A 14,741-nucleotide genomic window follows, 5' to 3' on the forward strand; every position below is an offset into this window, starting at 1 on the left:
AGCCGGTAGCAGGAGAGGCCCAGACAAGCAGGCTCCTTGTGGCTTAGGTGGTGCTGTCTGCCTGGTGCCTGGCAGCCTTTGGCTCAGCTCCTGTGCCCCGCGTGCCTAGGGCTGGGGTGGGGTGCCATTGCACAGCTACACCCAGCTGCTTCGAGGGCTCTGCGGGGAATCGGGGACTTGACGGGATGCTGGAGAGTGCTGCAAACTCACACCTGGTACAGGCAGGTGCCTGCTGGGATCTGGTGTCTTCATTAAAATTGCAGAGGCCTCCTATGTTCAGACCACAAAGAGGAACTCGATCCGGGTCTGACCCAGAATGCCAGTGGGCTCCTAGACATAGGGCCGGTGGGCCTGCGGGGAGTTCTATCCGCCTGATCCTGGAGGGGCTGTTCCCTGTCCTTCAGCTCCCCCCATATCTTGCCTCCAGGAAAAGATTCTCTCTAGCCCCTCATCCATCCCCTCTGTCTTGTTCCCAAAGGGGTCTCTCTCCTGGGCCACAGCTACCTTCTCCATCCCACTCCCTGAGTCTGTGCCTGGCCAGCCACCATCTATGTCCCTTTGCAACAAAGGTCTGTCTCCTGCCTACTCTCTGTTCCCCTGCCCCTGTAGAGTCTTCCAGCTCCCAGGGTGAGGTCCTTGCATGGCCCCCACCCCCTCCCGGGTCCTGCAGACAGTCTCATCCCAGCTTGGCTGAGCTCTTGCGTTACACTTCATTGTTTGTGGCCTGTAACAGATCCCCCCTGAGAAGGGGCGCCTGGAACACAGTATCTCAGCAACCAGCTGAAAATAGTGTCCGGAAGCTAAATTATTCCTTAGGAGTCGCCAGCCCTGCAAACCCATCTCTTCTCATTCACATATTTAATTTCTGTTCAGGGACTGAAAGCTTTTTGGAGCTGGGTCTATGCAAATTGCAAACAAGAGAGGAGAACTTGAAGCTGGAGTAGAAACAGGGCAGCTAGCTACAGTCTATGAGGAAGGGGCTTCTTGCCTGCCACATATGAGATGAACGGACATGGAGGCAGGTGGCCACTGGTGTTCTGGAGTGGCAAAACCCTGATGTCTGGTACGGGGGTGTCTTTTGTTCTGCCACCCTACCTGAGCTGCACTGTGTTAATGACAAGAGCCCTGTCTGCCATTGCTACGTGACTGTATGTATTATTGATTCCTAAGCAGAGAGGTAATGTGATCACAGGTGGCTAGCTGACTGACAGCTGCTTCTTTGTTGTGGATTGACAGGTGTATCCAACATGCACGACTCCATGTTTGCTGCCCTTCATGCCATTAAGACACCCACCTACAGTGGAGTTTAGTCATGCTGAGAACCCCCCCGCTCAGTGCACCAGTGACTTCACCCAAAGTGGCAGCCATGCACCTCCCTGTTCCAAAGATCACCCTCAGGTTAAAACCCCTTCACTGTGTTGTTTACCTTTTGACCCTCACTCTGCTTGGGCAGAGAGAGCAGAACAGGGTGGGTCACTGGTTCTCTAGTCAGTATCAGATTCTCCCCTTGTGGGGGAAGGTTGCAGACACTGCAGGCGAATTTACACACCCCAATCAAATGCTATTACCTCAGAAAATCAAGACCCACAACCACATTTCTAGGTTTGTTATTTCCTGCCAAACGCTTTAAACACATCAGACAGGACCTGGTGATGGCACTTTAAGCTGCCATCCCACAAAAGCCTGCTTTTGATTTCATCGAAATGCAAAGCCAAAGTCAGACTCACTGAGTGTGTTTAGGTTTCAGAGTAGCAGCCGTGTTAGTCTGTATCTGCAAAAAGAACTTTCTTTCTCTTCGGGCTTTCCAGATCATTCCCTGTAAGGGTACAATACTGCGACTAACTGCACGTGTCTGTATCACTTTTCATTCAGCCAAGCTGCCTTAAAGAGTTTATTTATAGAGATCATTCATCCACCACTCAGGCATGCTCACCTCTGGGGTGGGAGGTTACAGCTGTTTATATACAGCAAGGGGCAGGGCCCAGTGTGGTTTCAAGCAGAAAGTGAAGTACATTAGAACATAAGAACGGCCATCCTGGGTGTGATATTATGAGTGTAATATAGTATCTCATGCATTCGATGCAGTGAGCTGTAGCTCACGAAAGCTTATGCTCAGATAAATTGGTTAGTCTCTAAGGTGCCACTAGTCCTCCTTTTCTTTTTGATAATATCTCATTGAAAGGTGACAGGGCCAGAAAGAGTTAATTAACTCACAGACTGACCATGGCCAAACTTGAGAGACTGGTTAGGAAGATACCTAAAATGAATAGAGCTTTGAAATGCAAGCCTGTATTCGCAAAAAGAAAAGGAGTACTTGTGGCACCTTAGAGACTAACCAATTTATTTGAGCATGAGCTTTCGTGAAAGCTCATGCTCAAATAAATTGGTTAGTCTCTAAGGTGCCACAAGTACTCCTTTTCTTTTTGCGAATACAGACTAACACGGCTGTTACTCTGAAGCCTGTATTGTTAGAGATAGAAGGGTAGATGTTTGTTCAGGTCTTGTGATGTAAGCCAACAAGTCTTGTCTATAGCTTTGATTCAAAGATCAAAAGTATTAGTATTTAGGAAGACACTTGAGGGAAATTGTATTATTGTCTATATGTCTCTTTGAAGGTTGTGTGTGTAACCTGTATCTGAACTGTTTAATGGATAAATTACCCTGTGCCAATTGCCATGATGTTTGGAAGAAGGAAAGTTAAGCCTATTGTTTTCTCAGGCCAAAAAGCTGCTGGAAATGTATGAAAACCTTGGGACACGATCCTTCTTCAGCTCAGATCTGCTTTGGGTTTCAAGAGGGGGAAACCTTAAGCCATAAGGATTGAGATCCCCAGTCACTGACTGGAGTCACCCTCAATATGGACATTGGACTATAACCTATGGACTATTTCTAAAAGGACTTTTGGCAACTACAAGCTCATCTCTGCCATGTATCTGAACCTCAAGAATTGAACTCAGGTCTGTCTGTATATTGATCTTTTAACCAACACTCTCTCTCTCTTTTTTCTTTTTTAATAAATTTTAGTTTAGTTAATAAGAATTGACTATAAGCGTGTATTTTGGGTAATATCTGAGTTATCATTTGGCCTGGGTCTGGGGCTTGGTCCTTTGGGGTCAGGAGAACCTTTTCTTTTATTTGATGAAATAAGATTTTCAGAATTTATCACTATGTTTGACGTGTATCTGGAGGGAGGCCTGAGGCTGGGTACTTTAAGGGAACTGCATTATTTGGACATCTGAGTACACAGGGAGTGCTAGAGAAGCTGTTTTGGGCTGGCTGGGTAAATCTAAGTATTGGAATAACCACCAGCGTTTGGGGTTTGTCTGCCCCGTTTTGTTTGTTCACCCTAATTGAGTGACCTCAGCTGGCTCCCACGGGCAGCACCGTCAAACTGGGTCAGACCAAAGGTCCATCTAGCCCAGTATCCTGTCTTCTGACAGTGGCCAAGGCCAGGTGCTTCAGAGGGAATGAACAGAACAGGTCATCATGCCTCACGTGGACACCAACAAATACATAGCTGGAATTAGTCTGCCTCACCCGTGTATTAGTATTGTTAAAATAGGTATCAGAGTTATAAAAGTGTGCTTAGTGTTTAGACCTGGGTTAGTCAATTATTTTTGCCAAGGTCCACATTTCTTGGTCAAGGTATAGTCAAGGTCCGGTCCGGGCTCCAGAGAAACATTTTTCACACCAAGTGTCACTGTTCAACGAACACATACAATTCTATGTTATATACCCTATTGCTTATATTTTTAGTGCATTAAATGAAAAATAAAATCAAACCACTGTATAACCTAAAAATAACCTCCAAGAAAGATGTAATAAATTACATCTGAGACTTTGAGAAAGTACATAGAGGAAAAAAGAAAAGGAGTACTTGTGGCACCTTAGAGACTAACCAATTTATTTGCATGTATTTAGTATGCATCCGATGAAGTGAGCTGTAGCTCACGAAAGCTCATGCTCAAATAAATTGGTTAGTCTCTAAGGTGCCACAAGTACTCCTTTTCTTTTTGCGAATACAGACTAACACGGCTGTTACTCTGAAACCTGTCATTATACATAGAGAAAATGTCAAATCGATGCAAACATTAGCATTAAAACACTTTCAGACAACTGTTTTAAGTTTTGAATGTGTTTTGTCAAATAAGACTATTGTAGGCATATATGTATATAGAGAGATAGAAAAACATATTTGAAACTTTCAAGCCTTTTGTGGTTTATTTAATAAGTATCAGAGTATGAAAGAAAATAACACTTAGTACACATGAACTCTTTATCTTTTATGATTCAAGTCTTTCCAATAACAAATACACATCCACTTACATGTATAAAAAAAAAATCATGAATAATTACTGTGAAATACCTGTTAAAACTGCAGTATCACTATTGAAAATGTAATTTTATACAGCAGTACAAATTTAAAATAAAATATGCGTGAATAATGTATGATTATACTGCTCGTCATCGGTGGGGAAAGTGATAGGTCCTCTGCTGGACAAGAGCCTTGAAGTCTGGAGTGAGTTCAGTCAATGCAAGAGAAGGCAATTGCACAGATGATTATCAGTCAGAACAGAGCAATTACGGGATTTCATGTTGTTCGTTGTTGAGAATGCTGATTCACACACGTAGGTCGAGCCAAACATAGTCAAAATGTTAGACAATGAATCCGACGAAGTGAGGATTCACCCACGAAAGCTTATGCTCCAATACGTCTGTTAGTCTATAAGGTGCCACAGGACTCTTTGCCGCTTTTTCCAAATGTTAAATGCCACCTACCTCAAGTGTGGAAAGTTTCAGCTGTAGTTTCAGCATGCTGCACCCTTAGCACTCAGTAAACTCCTGCTTTAGTTTTGCTTTTTCAAACATCAGGAATGGATGCTTTTGCTTGATCAGACTAAGTGCCATTTGCTTGTACCACGAATGGATTCCTGACACGCAGGAAGATGTTGTGAATGCTTTCAGATTCTGGAACCCTCTGCAGGAAGTTTTGAAGAAGTCTGTCCAGAGATGATGCCACCCGAGTAACGTCTGCAGTGTCCCAGCATCTCTCCAGGTTCCAAATCACTTTTGAAGAGACTCAGTTTGTTTTGAAATGAGGGGACACTACTGTGGAGATCCATTATGTTGTGATTTTACCCTTGTAGCTTTAAGTCGAAATCATTTAAGTGGCCTGTCAAATCAACAAGGAAGGCCAGGATGCTCATGTTTGCAGCATCCCTCAAAACCACATGTAACTCTTCTGCCTTTTTCCCTGGAATGTTATGTAGATATTCTTCCACATGAACTCGAATTTCCCACAGCCTTCTTAGTAGTTGCCCTCTGCTCAGCCAGCAGATGTCATTATGAACCAACAGGTCATCATAATTGGCAGATACTTCTGAAAGAAAGCTTTTGAACTGTCTTTGTTGCAGTGATGACTTGGACCAAAGGAAGTTGACAAGTTTAATCACCATTGACAATACAGTTGCATACTCATTGCTAAGCTTCGCACAAAGTTCGGTTTGGTGAATTACACAGTGATAGCAAATCAAATTGGGGTTCAGATCTTGCAGGTGTTTCACAAGCCCTCTGCAACTGCCCATCATGGCAGGAGCGCCATCTGTTGCAACTGACACAATCTGAGTTACGTCAAGACCTTCATTAGACAAAACAGTTTGAACAGAATTAAACAAATCTTTGCCTAGCGTGCAACAGTTATGCAGTATAAAGGTCAACAACTCCTCCCCAAAATTCTCTCCATCAAAAAAATGGGCATACAGTGCTAGGTGCGCTGTGTCCCTGATGATATGGGACACTTCCACAGCCATGGAAAATTTTCCCATTTGCTGTTTCATACACAATTGCTTGAAAAAGTCTTGTGCCATCAACTCAGCATGCCTAATAGCTGTTGTGTCTGAGAGCGGCAGTTGTCTGAAGGCGTCAACAATGTCTTTCTTCTCTGCAAAAAAGGATTTCAGCTGTAGTAACCATGCACTGCTTAATAACATCTGCATCTGCAAAAGGTTTTCTGTGTTTTGCCATTATCCACACCCACCGCAGTGATGCTCCAGTTGCCTTTTCCTAAGCACAAGTAGCCTTTGAAATAGTATCAGTGCTCAGGAAAAGGCAACTGAAGCATCACTTGCCTTCAATATGTATCCTTCAATGAAGCGATCTTGTCTGATCTTCATTGGGAGCCCAGTGGATACTTGTGGTCAAAATCCATGTGCTTCATTTCGTAGTGCCGTTTGAGGTGCCCACATTTAACAACAGCCACAGTCTCTGTACAAATTAAACATACTGGTCAACCCCTTGGACGTGGTGGTAAAACAAAACAATAAGCGTCGGTCCACTTTGCTTCAAACGAACGGTTCTCGGTGTCGACTTTCCTTTTCTTTGCTGCCATGTGTAAACACAGGTGTGGAAAGGGCTGGAGGTGGGACGACCTTGGCTCACCTTTGCTCCTCCTGCAGTTCACCCCCCACCCCCACAGGCCCGGGAGAGGGGCTGCAGGGAGGGAGAGGAGCAGGCCCAAGAGCCCTCCCCTTGTCGCCGGAGCGGAGGACAGGGAAGCGCGAGTCTGCCGCAAGCCACCGAACTCTGTGCCTTCTCCTACCTGGAATGGGGCCTGCTGGGGCACGGGGAGCAAGCAGAGCCCGTTTCCCACAGCAGCCCTGATTGGCGGCAAAGGATAAAGCAGCCAATCAGAGGAGGCTTCCCCAAGAGAGGCGGGAAATATACCCCCACCCCCAGCAGCTGAGGGGGAATTGTGGCCACGACCCCGAGGAGCCATTTTGGATTTTGATGGGGGAGGGGGGTCATTGCAGGGAGCCAAGGGGGGCGTGGCTCAGCCCCGCCCCCGCCTGCCCTGAGTTCTGCTCCCACCCTGGCCCTGTGCCTTTCCCGCATGCGCGCTAGGTTCGCTCCCCTGACAGGAGCGGGAGGGGCGGTCGCTCTGTGATGAGGTCACAAGCCGGCGCCGGCCGGAAGCGGAAGTAGGGGAGGAAGCGGCGGCTCCGTTTTCTCTCCCAGCCGCGCCATGGCGCCGCGGAGCTCACGTCACACGGGCTCGCACAAGGCGCACTCCCTGGCCCGCCAGTGGAAAGCGAAGCGGCGGCGCCGGGACCTGGACCAGATCCACGGGGACCTGCGGCCGGACAACGCGGCCAGGCTGCTGCACCAGGAGCCGGACCCCGACATGCCCGGGAGCGCGCAGCACTACTGCCTGCACTGCGCGTGCGTGAGAGTGGGGGGGGGCATTGCGCGTGAGGGGGGGGCGGCTGCGGCGTCCAAATGGCCCCTCCCGCCCCCCCGGTCTGTCTGCCCGCCCCTCCCGCTACCCGGGCTCGTGCTCCTGCCTCCGCGGGGGGAGCCCAACTGCCGTGGGGCCCCGGGGCTGCCCGTGGCCTGCGGGGTGTGAGGGGCGTGTTCCCAGGGCCCAGTCCCCTGGGCTAACCGGGAAGAGGCTCCCGAGCCTGCCTGCCTGCCTTCCCCCATGTTTGTACAGCGGGGCCCCGGGGCCGAATACTTAACTTCATCAGGCCCCTTTCCCCACCTTCTGATAGAAACAGTGTTTGGTCAGTAATGACCTTTGGTATCCTGAGCCTTCAGCTCTGTCTTCGGTCTGAGCCTGCAAAGCCTCCTGTTTAGTTCTTAGCTTGACGCTTCCACGGAAAGGGCAGGATTGTTTTCAACTGCCTGAACGTCTTTCGTCTCTCCCGACAGGCGATACTTTGTCGATTTGAATAGCATGAAGGAACATTTCAAATCTAAAGTTCACAAAAGAAGGTAATGTAAATTCTGTTGTGAGGGCATATTTTTCTTAGAAGCCTGTTAGCATGAAGAAAAAAATCTGATTTATTTGGGGTTCTTATGAATAAGAAATCCCTCACTCCCTTTTCCTTTCAAAAAGTTACTTGAAAAATCTCTTTTCCCATCTCTTCTCCCCACCCCACCAGTCTTCATGGCTTCTTAAGTCTTCTAAAGATAGTGTAATTCTGCTAGTGGCTGAAAGTGTCCATTTAGTCACAGAACAGGTGGTGCAGCAATGATAGCTTTGCCACTGCTGTTTTTTCAATCCCACTCTGAAATTTGAATACCTGAGATTTAGTCTAGATGTACCTGGCAATGTCAAGTGCAGCTTTAACTGGTTTCAGTTTGTGGTAGTTTTTAAAGTGCTAGACTTACAGGGGGAACATTAAAGATCACAACCCATGTTCCTTTCTTGGGTTTTTTTTTTCTTTTTTAGACTGAAGCAGTTGAGTGAGGAGCCTTATACCCAGCAGGAGGCAGAGAGAGCAGCTGGGATGGGATCCTACATTCCTCCAAAGAAGATAGAAGTACAGACTCAACCGCTTGAGATGGAGGAATCCAGCTGAATAGGGAGGACCAGCAATTGTTCTCCGATCCATTAGAAAGCGCCCTTGTTTAAAGCCCCACTTCGTGGCAGCATATTTTCTGAGTTCAACAAGTGTCTTTATAAACACTCCCCCTGCAACAAGGCATAAAAATTAACTCAGCTGTTCTCATTAATTCTTCAGCAAGGAGTAGAGCGCTGGCCAGTGGAGACCTTTGGACCCTCTTGGTTTGGCAGATATTGTGCGTTATGTTCTCATTGGCAACATGGACATACAGTGCAGCTAGAGGTCCAGAGAAAGGATGACCAGCGTCCTGGTGATATTGACCTGATTGTTACAGTCTTTTCTCTTTGTGTTAGTATTTTAAGCAGTGAATGCAGCTCTTGAGGAGTGTGACCTTTGTAATCATCCATCAAACTATTTTAATAAACAAGCTGGCAGCTGCTAAATGAGCCATAGAACATTCCTTGCCAGTTTGATCCTGATTGAGTTGTAGGGACTCAGTTTGGAAAATGAGCTGAGCTGAATTGTTAGCAAAAATATCCCTTTCACCATCCAGCTACCTGGACAGGGCTAATCCCACCAGCTTGATTGTTCATTATGACTGTTTGAATTTAATTGGTTGAAGTAGCCTATCCTTTCATTTGTGGGGCACCTAGATAAGAGGTCTGAGCAGCCTCCAGCTTGGTCACTGCTAAATTCACTGCTATATTTATTCTTAATATATTTCCTTTGGCAGATGTTCTAACATCTCAAACAATTTCCTTTCTGCCCTCTTCAAGTGTCTAGTTAACTCTTCCCTGGTATGGGAGGATGACTTACTAAGCTCCTTCCCTTCTCTTCTATCAAGAGGAGTCTGCTGAAAGACATCCCCAACCCGGCTGATCCCAACCTCATCACATTGTTAGGGATGGATACAAATTGCATATGAAACTGTTTAAAACCCACTGACAGTTATTTGATTGCGGGAGATCTCCTTCCAGCCAGGGAGCTGTTTTTGATGAGATCAGTAACCTAAGAGGAGGGACATGCAGATTGTAGGCAGAGTCCACATTGACCCACTTTACAAGTAGGGGACTAACAAATTCAGCCCTGTTCCACCAGATGTAGGATACTACTGGCCGGCATGTGCCAATATGCTGCCACAGCATAGCGGGGTACTTGGCTTGAGCCCCTCAAACAGTGAGGCACTTTCTAGAAAACACATAGTCTGTGTTAGGATAATCTCTGGATCTGCAGGGTGGAATGTGGGGAATGCCACTGTCTGCTGTAAGTCCCTACAAAGCAAGTTCAGCTAATGCAGGGCACTGCAGTGCATCAGTGGAAATTAAACATCTTCACTTCTCTTCTCCCTCCCCCAAGGGTGGGGAGACCATCTCTCCCACCCCAGGCCTTTGTAATATTTTTCTCACCTGACCGTATATACTCTATTGGCCACATGGATGTGGGGTGGCAAAAGGATGAGACAAGCAGGTCACTTAATATAAAGGGATTTATTTGACAAACACCAAATGATTTCCTCTGTTCTCTCCTCCCCAGGTATAAAGGAGGGTGAGAGAGATATCAAAATTTAGAAATGCCTTGTATTAACATCTAGCCTTCCCTGTTAGCAGCATAAACCTAGCAAGCGGGTCGCAGCTGTAGAAATGTTCAGAGAGGTGATGGGTGTGAAGATTAGCCTGATGCTGTCTGAGAAGGTGAAGTGTACCTGTCCCTGGTGGGTGGGAAGAGACATGTACTAATCTCTCCATGACAGTGTCCTCGCACAATTGCTGCAATTAAGTATTTAATGTCAGCCAGTCTGGACTTCTTGAAAAATCCCCCTTTCTAATCTGTACTTGAACAGCATGATTTAGGTCCCAGCCATCTCATTGTGCGCATTGTTATATAACAGCAATCGGCAATGACCTTGTTCCAGCTTGTTTTGCTATCCTATGATGCGCCGCTCCTAGCTGAGCTGGGCGGGGGGAGATGATGATAAAAGGGCTCAGTCAACCATGTGTAACATCCTCTCTCGCTGTCAATGCAGCGCATTCCGCCTGTCATACCCCATCACATTGGTTTAGAGAGGGGGACACAAGTGCAGCCAGTGATGTGGAAATTGCTGTCTGGAAGCCTCTTGTTGGAAATCTCATAAGCCAGGGTGACTAGTAAGCTACCAAGATGGATTCTACTCCTGGCCTGGGAGGATGCCTTCTAGCCTTTCAGCCTCAGTTCCTGCAGATCCTACTTTATGATCTCACTTCTGTGTAAAGTGGGAGACATCCCACTGAAGTTTAGATTCCAGCCTCCCGTATGGAAGTAGGTTCCCCAGCCTTCTGTCATGAGCTCTGGTAGAGCTGCAGGGAGAAGTTCTAGCCTTTCATTTAGTAGCTTAGTTGCATGTACTGGAAGGGTGGAGCAAGGACAGGTGCTGGGGTGGTCAGTGGACGGGGTAGGACTTCCCAATTAAAATCCATTGGCCCAAACTGGTATAACTCCATGAGAAACTCTGGAAGGGGTGTGACAGCTTCACCTACTCAAGGTCTCTGGACAGCAACTACAGTGAGAGGCTAGGAAAAGCAAGACAGGCCAGAGAGCATGTACCGAGCAATCCCTTTCAAGCCAGCACAAAGCAAGTTAGGAGATGCTTCTTGCTACCCTTTTAGCATGGGTCCAGGAGAGCAGCGTGAGGGAAGCCTGTGACTAACCTTCCATTACAGACCAAGGAAGGAGAATGTAGCTGACCCTAGTGTGAGAGCAGGACTGGAGAGTGATGCTGTTTGTACCTAATGGATGTCCCCTGTGCCCCAGAGTGAATGCCAGTGCCCAAGACCTGGTCCCCACCACCATCTCAGAGCTGCAGGAATCTCCTTCGCTCTGGAGCACTCCATCCACGCAGCTGAGCCTCATGGTTCTGGTGGGGTTCTAACTGGGTCAGTCATTTGGCAGACACTGTAGTAGGACAGACTTAGCCCCATGATGGCCAGGAATAGAGCCAAGTGATTCACCAGACGGTCTTTAGGTTCGGACTCCAGCCCCTTGGCCAGCTGCATCTATGAGAGGAGAAAGGCAGCTTTTTAGAACAGGTGAGGCAGATGGTCCCAGCAGATTGAGGGGAGAGGAACTTGATCGTCTCAATGCTTGAAGGACAAGGGAAGCCTGTCTCCCATCAACCCCTGTGGGTTGTGAACTTGAAGAAACCCCATATTCCTTGTGGATGGCAGGAGTCTGTATCCAGTGATCTGCACCAATTAGAAATGGCTGCAGTTATATCTGCAGTGCAGGCTTTCCTTTAGCTAGGGGCCTGCCACAGGGGACACCTTTCCTGGTATGCAGACAGCAAGGAACACCAGCTGACCATTCCTGGCTAATACGCAATCATGTCCATTCAAAGCCACCCCAGGAAATCTTAGAAAGTGTTCTCCATGCACGGCTCCCTGGATGATGGGATTTAATATGCGAGTGGCAGGTGCTGTCACTTCTAACCAAGAGGCTGTCTGTAAATTCTTCAACTCTATGCTCTAGTGGAGTGAACCCTGTTGCTGAATATATCTAGGCATCGCTGCCCTTCTGTGTGGAACCATTATCTCAGCCCTAGTGACTGTGCTCCAAATTAAGAGCAGATCAGGGTTTCTCTTATGCTACAGTGGAAGGTGTCTGTTTCTCAGCTGTGTTCTCATTTGGGATGGGGAATCCAGGCCCCTGTGGCCCTGAGATCAGAATCTGGGTCTGAAATGCAGCCTGCCCATTTTGATAACCAGCTCTTCCAAAAGAGAGTTTTTCTGTGGTGCAGTGTCCTAAGTGGCAAGGTGGAGGAGAACAGACAGACAAAGCCTACAACAGTTTTCACAGGAGTGGTTCTGTCCCTTTCAAAGTGGGGATTTCAGGAACAATAACCATCTGCTCTGCAGGTGCTGCCAGTGAAGCCATAATAATGCCCTATGGGGAAGGCGTTACCCTGCACTTTACCAGCTGAAATGCTGACTTGTTAGAGCCAGCACCATTCCTTACGTGGAGCCCTTTAGGCAAACGCCCCTCCGTTCTGCTCCTGTGAGCAGAGCTCCTAGCCTGAAGCTAGCAATCTGAAACCTGCATACACCTGGTGGGTGATTGCCACTTTCCTCCCCACTCACGCTCATGGCCTCCCAAGGCAGGGCTTGCCATCATACACACTATACCCCCCGTAGAGCAGGTGCAGTTAGATCTCAGCGCCACTGATGATGCCCCTGGTCCCACTATGCCCCCATCAGCAGCATTGCTGCTTAAAAGCGGAAAGTTCAGTTGCAACTCCACTCTGAGCTATTAGCTCCACAGGGAGAGGGAGAGGGAGACTGCCGCTGCACCCTGCAGCCAGTCGCTGGCGGAAATGGGAATGGAGCCCAGGAATGCTGGTTCCCAGTCCCTTGCTCTAACCACTAGCCCACGTTCTTTAAGCTGCTCTGAGTCTTATTCTCTTGCTGGAGCAGTGACTAGCCGGGGCAGGACTGTGACTGTGCCTGCCTGTCCGCATAAGGCTGTGTGCTTGGGATGGGTTGAAGGAGGAATCGGCAAACTGGCCTTATCCCGGCCACTGCTATGGACAGCAGAGAGCAGTTCCTTCTCCTGCGTGATGCTGCATGATCAGTGCTGCAGGGACATTTGCTCTCCGCTCACGTGTGTCTACGCAGTGTCCTAAGTAGGGCATCACCGCTCAGGTGGCACAGAGCATGCCTGGCACCCATGGAGCCAGCGTGGGCAGGCTCAGGCCTGCCTGAGGACGAGCTGATGAGGCAGGGGCAGGGCAGCCCCGTGAGGGTGGGGGGAGGCATTAGCACCTCAAATTTTGATCTGTCGGAGCTGGGCAGTGATTGCCACTGCAACTGGGTGATTGAGGCAAAGCGGCCTCGGCACAGCTATGAGCCCCGTACCTGTAAGTGCAGCTGCTCACAGAGCTATAAGCTGGGGGCCGGGGATGGCTCAGCAGGGCTGAGATGTGCAAAATGCCTGGGACCCATGGGCGCAAATCACAGCAGGCTCAACGCACTGTGAAGTCAATCAGAGGAGTTGGAGGTAGTTTAGTGGGTGTGGGCCCACCAAGTCCTGGCTATTCCGCGTGGACTCAGGCTCTGTTCAGAAGAGCGGGCATTTGCTCCAACATCCTTGATTAAAATGTCCCCTCTCCTAATGGTGTGGCAGTTGGCTGCCTCCCTCTCCCCCAGAAGAGGCTCCAGGGATTCCTCGAAGCACTGAGGTACGGGCAGGGGCTACGGAAGTGCCAGATACTGATCCTCGACAAAACAGGGAGGCCTGGTGCACTCGATGGGAACTAACTCTCGGTTTCGGGTTGAAAACACCAAGACAGACAGGAGGAGAGAGGCAAAGGGATCGACCCTATCGGAGCTACAATTCCCAAAGCGCCTCAGGCCCCGGGATTGCTCTGCTCACTGGACAAGAGAGGGTTCAGGCCTGGAACTGGATCCCAGGAAGATCAATGAGGAATAGGGGGAACAGAGGCATCAATAAAGGATCATGGACTGGCCGGAATATCCAAGCAAACCAACAGCCCTACTGGAGGGGGTGTGGGGGGGGGGGAGGGGTGTTACCTGGAGCAAGCGGAAGTACCCCGGGGTTAAGTGCCTGAGGCGGATGATCATGGCTCCCAGAAGGAGGAAGGGTGGATGTTGGGTGCCGTCTTCTGCTTGTAGTCAGGCAGCTTCACAGACTTGCCTTGACTGCCTCCGGCTGTAGGAGGAAGATGGGCAGAGTTGAAGATCAGGGAGGCTGTTCAGGAACCAGAGGAAGCAGAAAACAGTCTCCACCCAGATTAACAGCCATAAAGACGTGTTCTTTGGCCCACGGAAATCACTGGGAAACAGCCTGCCCCCCTCGCTCCCCCAACCTGCTCCAAACCAGCGTTTCCAAAATGCAGCCCCAGCCCAATGGCTGAGCGCTCCATCGTTAGGCCAGGATTAGAATCATGTAATTAGTGTTTCCCCTTAGATGCTCCTTCCCAGTTCCCAGCATTGGCACTTATACCCCAGGCTGCCGCTAATGGCCTTTCCCCAGGCTTGGGGGGAGAGGAGCACGTGTTTTCTCCACACCCCATTTTGTGATGGGAATCCCTATCTAAATTCACCTTCGCTCTGAACCAATTCCTGGACCCCAGCCTGTCCTTCCCCCAATAGAAACAATTTCCTCTCAATGCAATGGGGATGGGTTTCATTGTTGATCGCTTACCTGTGTTGGACTCCAGTCCCTGAGTGCCAGGCAGCAGGACTGGCAGGCAGCTGTGTTGTGGCGCTTTTAAATATTACCCACACACACCCCCGCCCTGATGACGATCCCAACCACAGCCAGCCCCGGGAGCAGCTGTCACAAGAGATCAGCGCTCGCTGCTTCGCCGAGCGCATGCGAGAGAGACACTGAGAGGGAGAGGCATCT

General features: G+C 48.9%; 1 protein-coding gene and 1 long non-coding RNA gene across 2 annotated transcripts; one reads left to right on the forward strand and one right to left on the reverse strand.

Annotated features, from left to right (window-relative positions):
* The first annotated feature begins 6,955 nt into the window (after window positions 1-6,955).
* Window positions 6,956-8,788, forward strand: ZNF593 (zinc finger protein 593). Its single transcript, XM_048825942.2, has 3 exons — window positions 6,956-7,218; window positions 7,708-7,770; window positions 8,231-8,788. Exons 1-3 carry the CDS (start codon window positions 7,022-7,024, stop codon window positions 8,358-8,360), a joined length of 390 nt encoding a protein of 129 aa, XP_048681899.1. The 5' UTR covers window positions 6,956-7,021; the 3' UTR covers window positions 8,361-8,788.
* Window positions 8,789-9,817: 1,029 nt separating this feature from the next.
* On the reverse strand, window positions 9,818-14,079 carry LOC142069607 (uncharacterized). The gene is made up of 2 exons (XR_012665523.1): window positions 13,904-14,079; window positions 9,818-11,374 (listed from the first exon to the last, which is right to left on the reverse strand). It is a non-coding gene; the product is annotated as an uncharacterized LOC142069607 (long non-coding RNA).
* Window positions 14,080-14,741: the final 662 nt, after the last annotated feature.

Source organism: Caretta caretta, chromosome 19 (assembly GCF_965140235.1).
Source record: "Caretta caretta isolate rCarCar2 chromosome 19, rCarCar1.hap1, whole genome shotgun sequence".
NCBI classification, from domain to species: domain Eukaryota; kingdom Metazoa; phylum Chordata; order Testudines; family Cheloniidae; genus Caretta; species Caretta caretta.

What these genes read in the sequence shown, in the direction of transcription:
- ZNF593 (XM_048825942.2), top strand. Translation starts at nt 7,022, where the DNA reads ATGGCGCCGCGGAGCTCACGTCACACGGGCTCGCACAAGGCGCACTCC. An exon ending in CACTACTGCCTGCACTGCGC is followed by an intron (nt 7,219 to 7,707) that starts GTGCGTGAGAGT and finishes CTCTCCCGACAG; the next exon opens with GCGATACTTTGTCGATTTGA. An exon ending in TCTAAAGTTCACAAAAGAAG is followed by an intron (nt 7,771 to 8,230) that starts GTAATGTAAATT and finishes TTTCTTTTTTAG; the next exon opens with ACTGAAGCAGTTGAGTGAGG.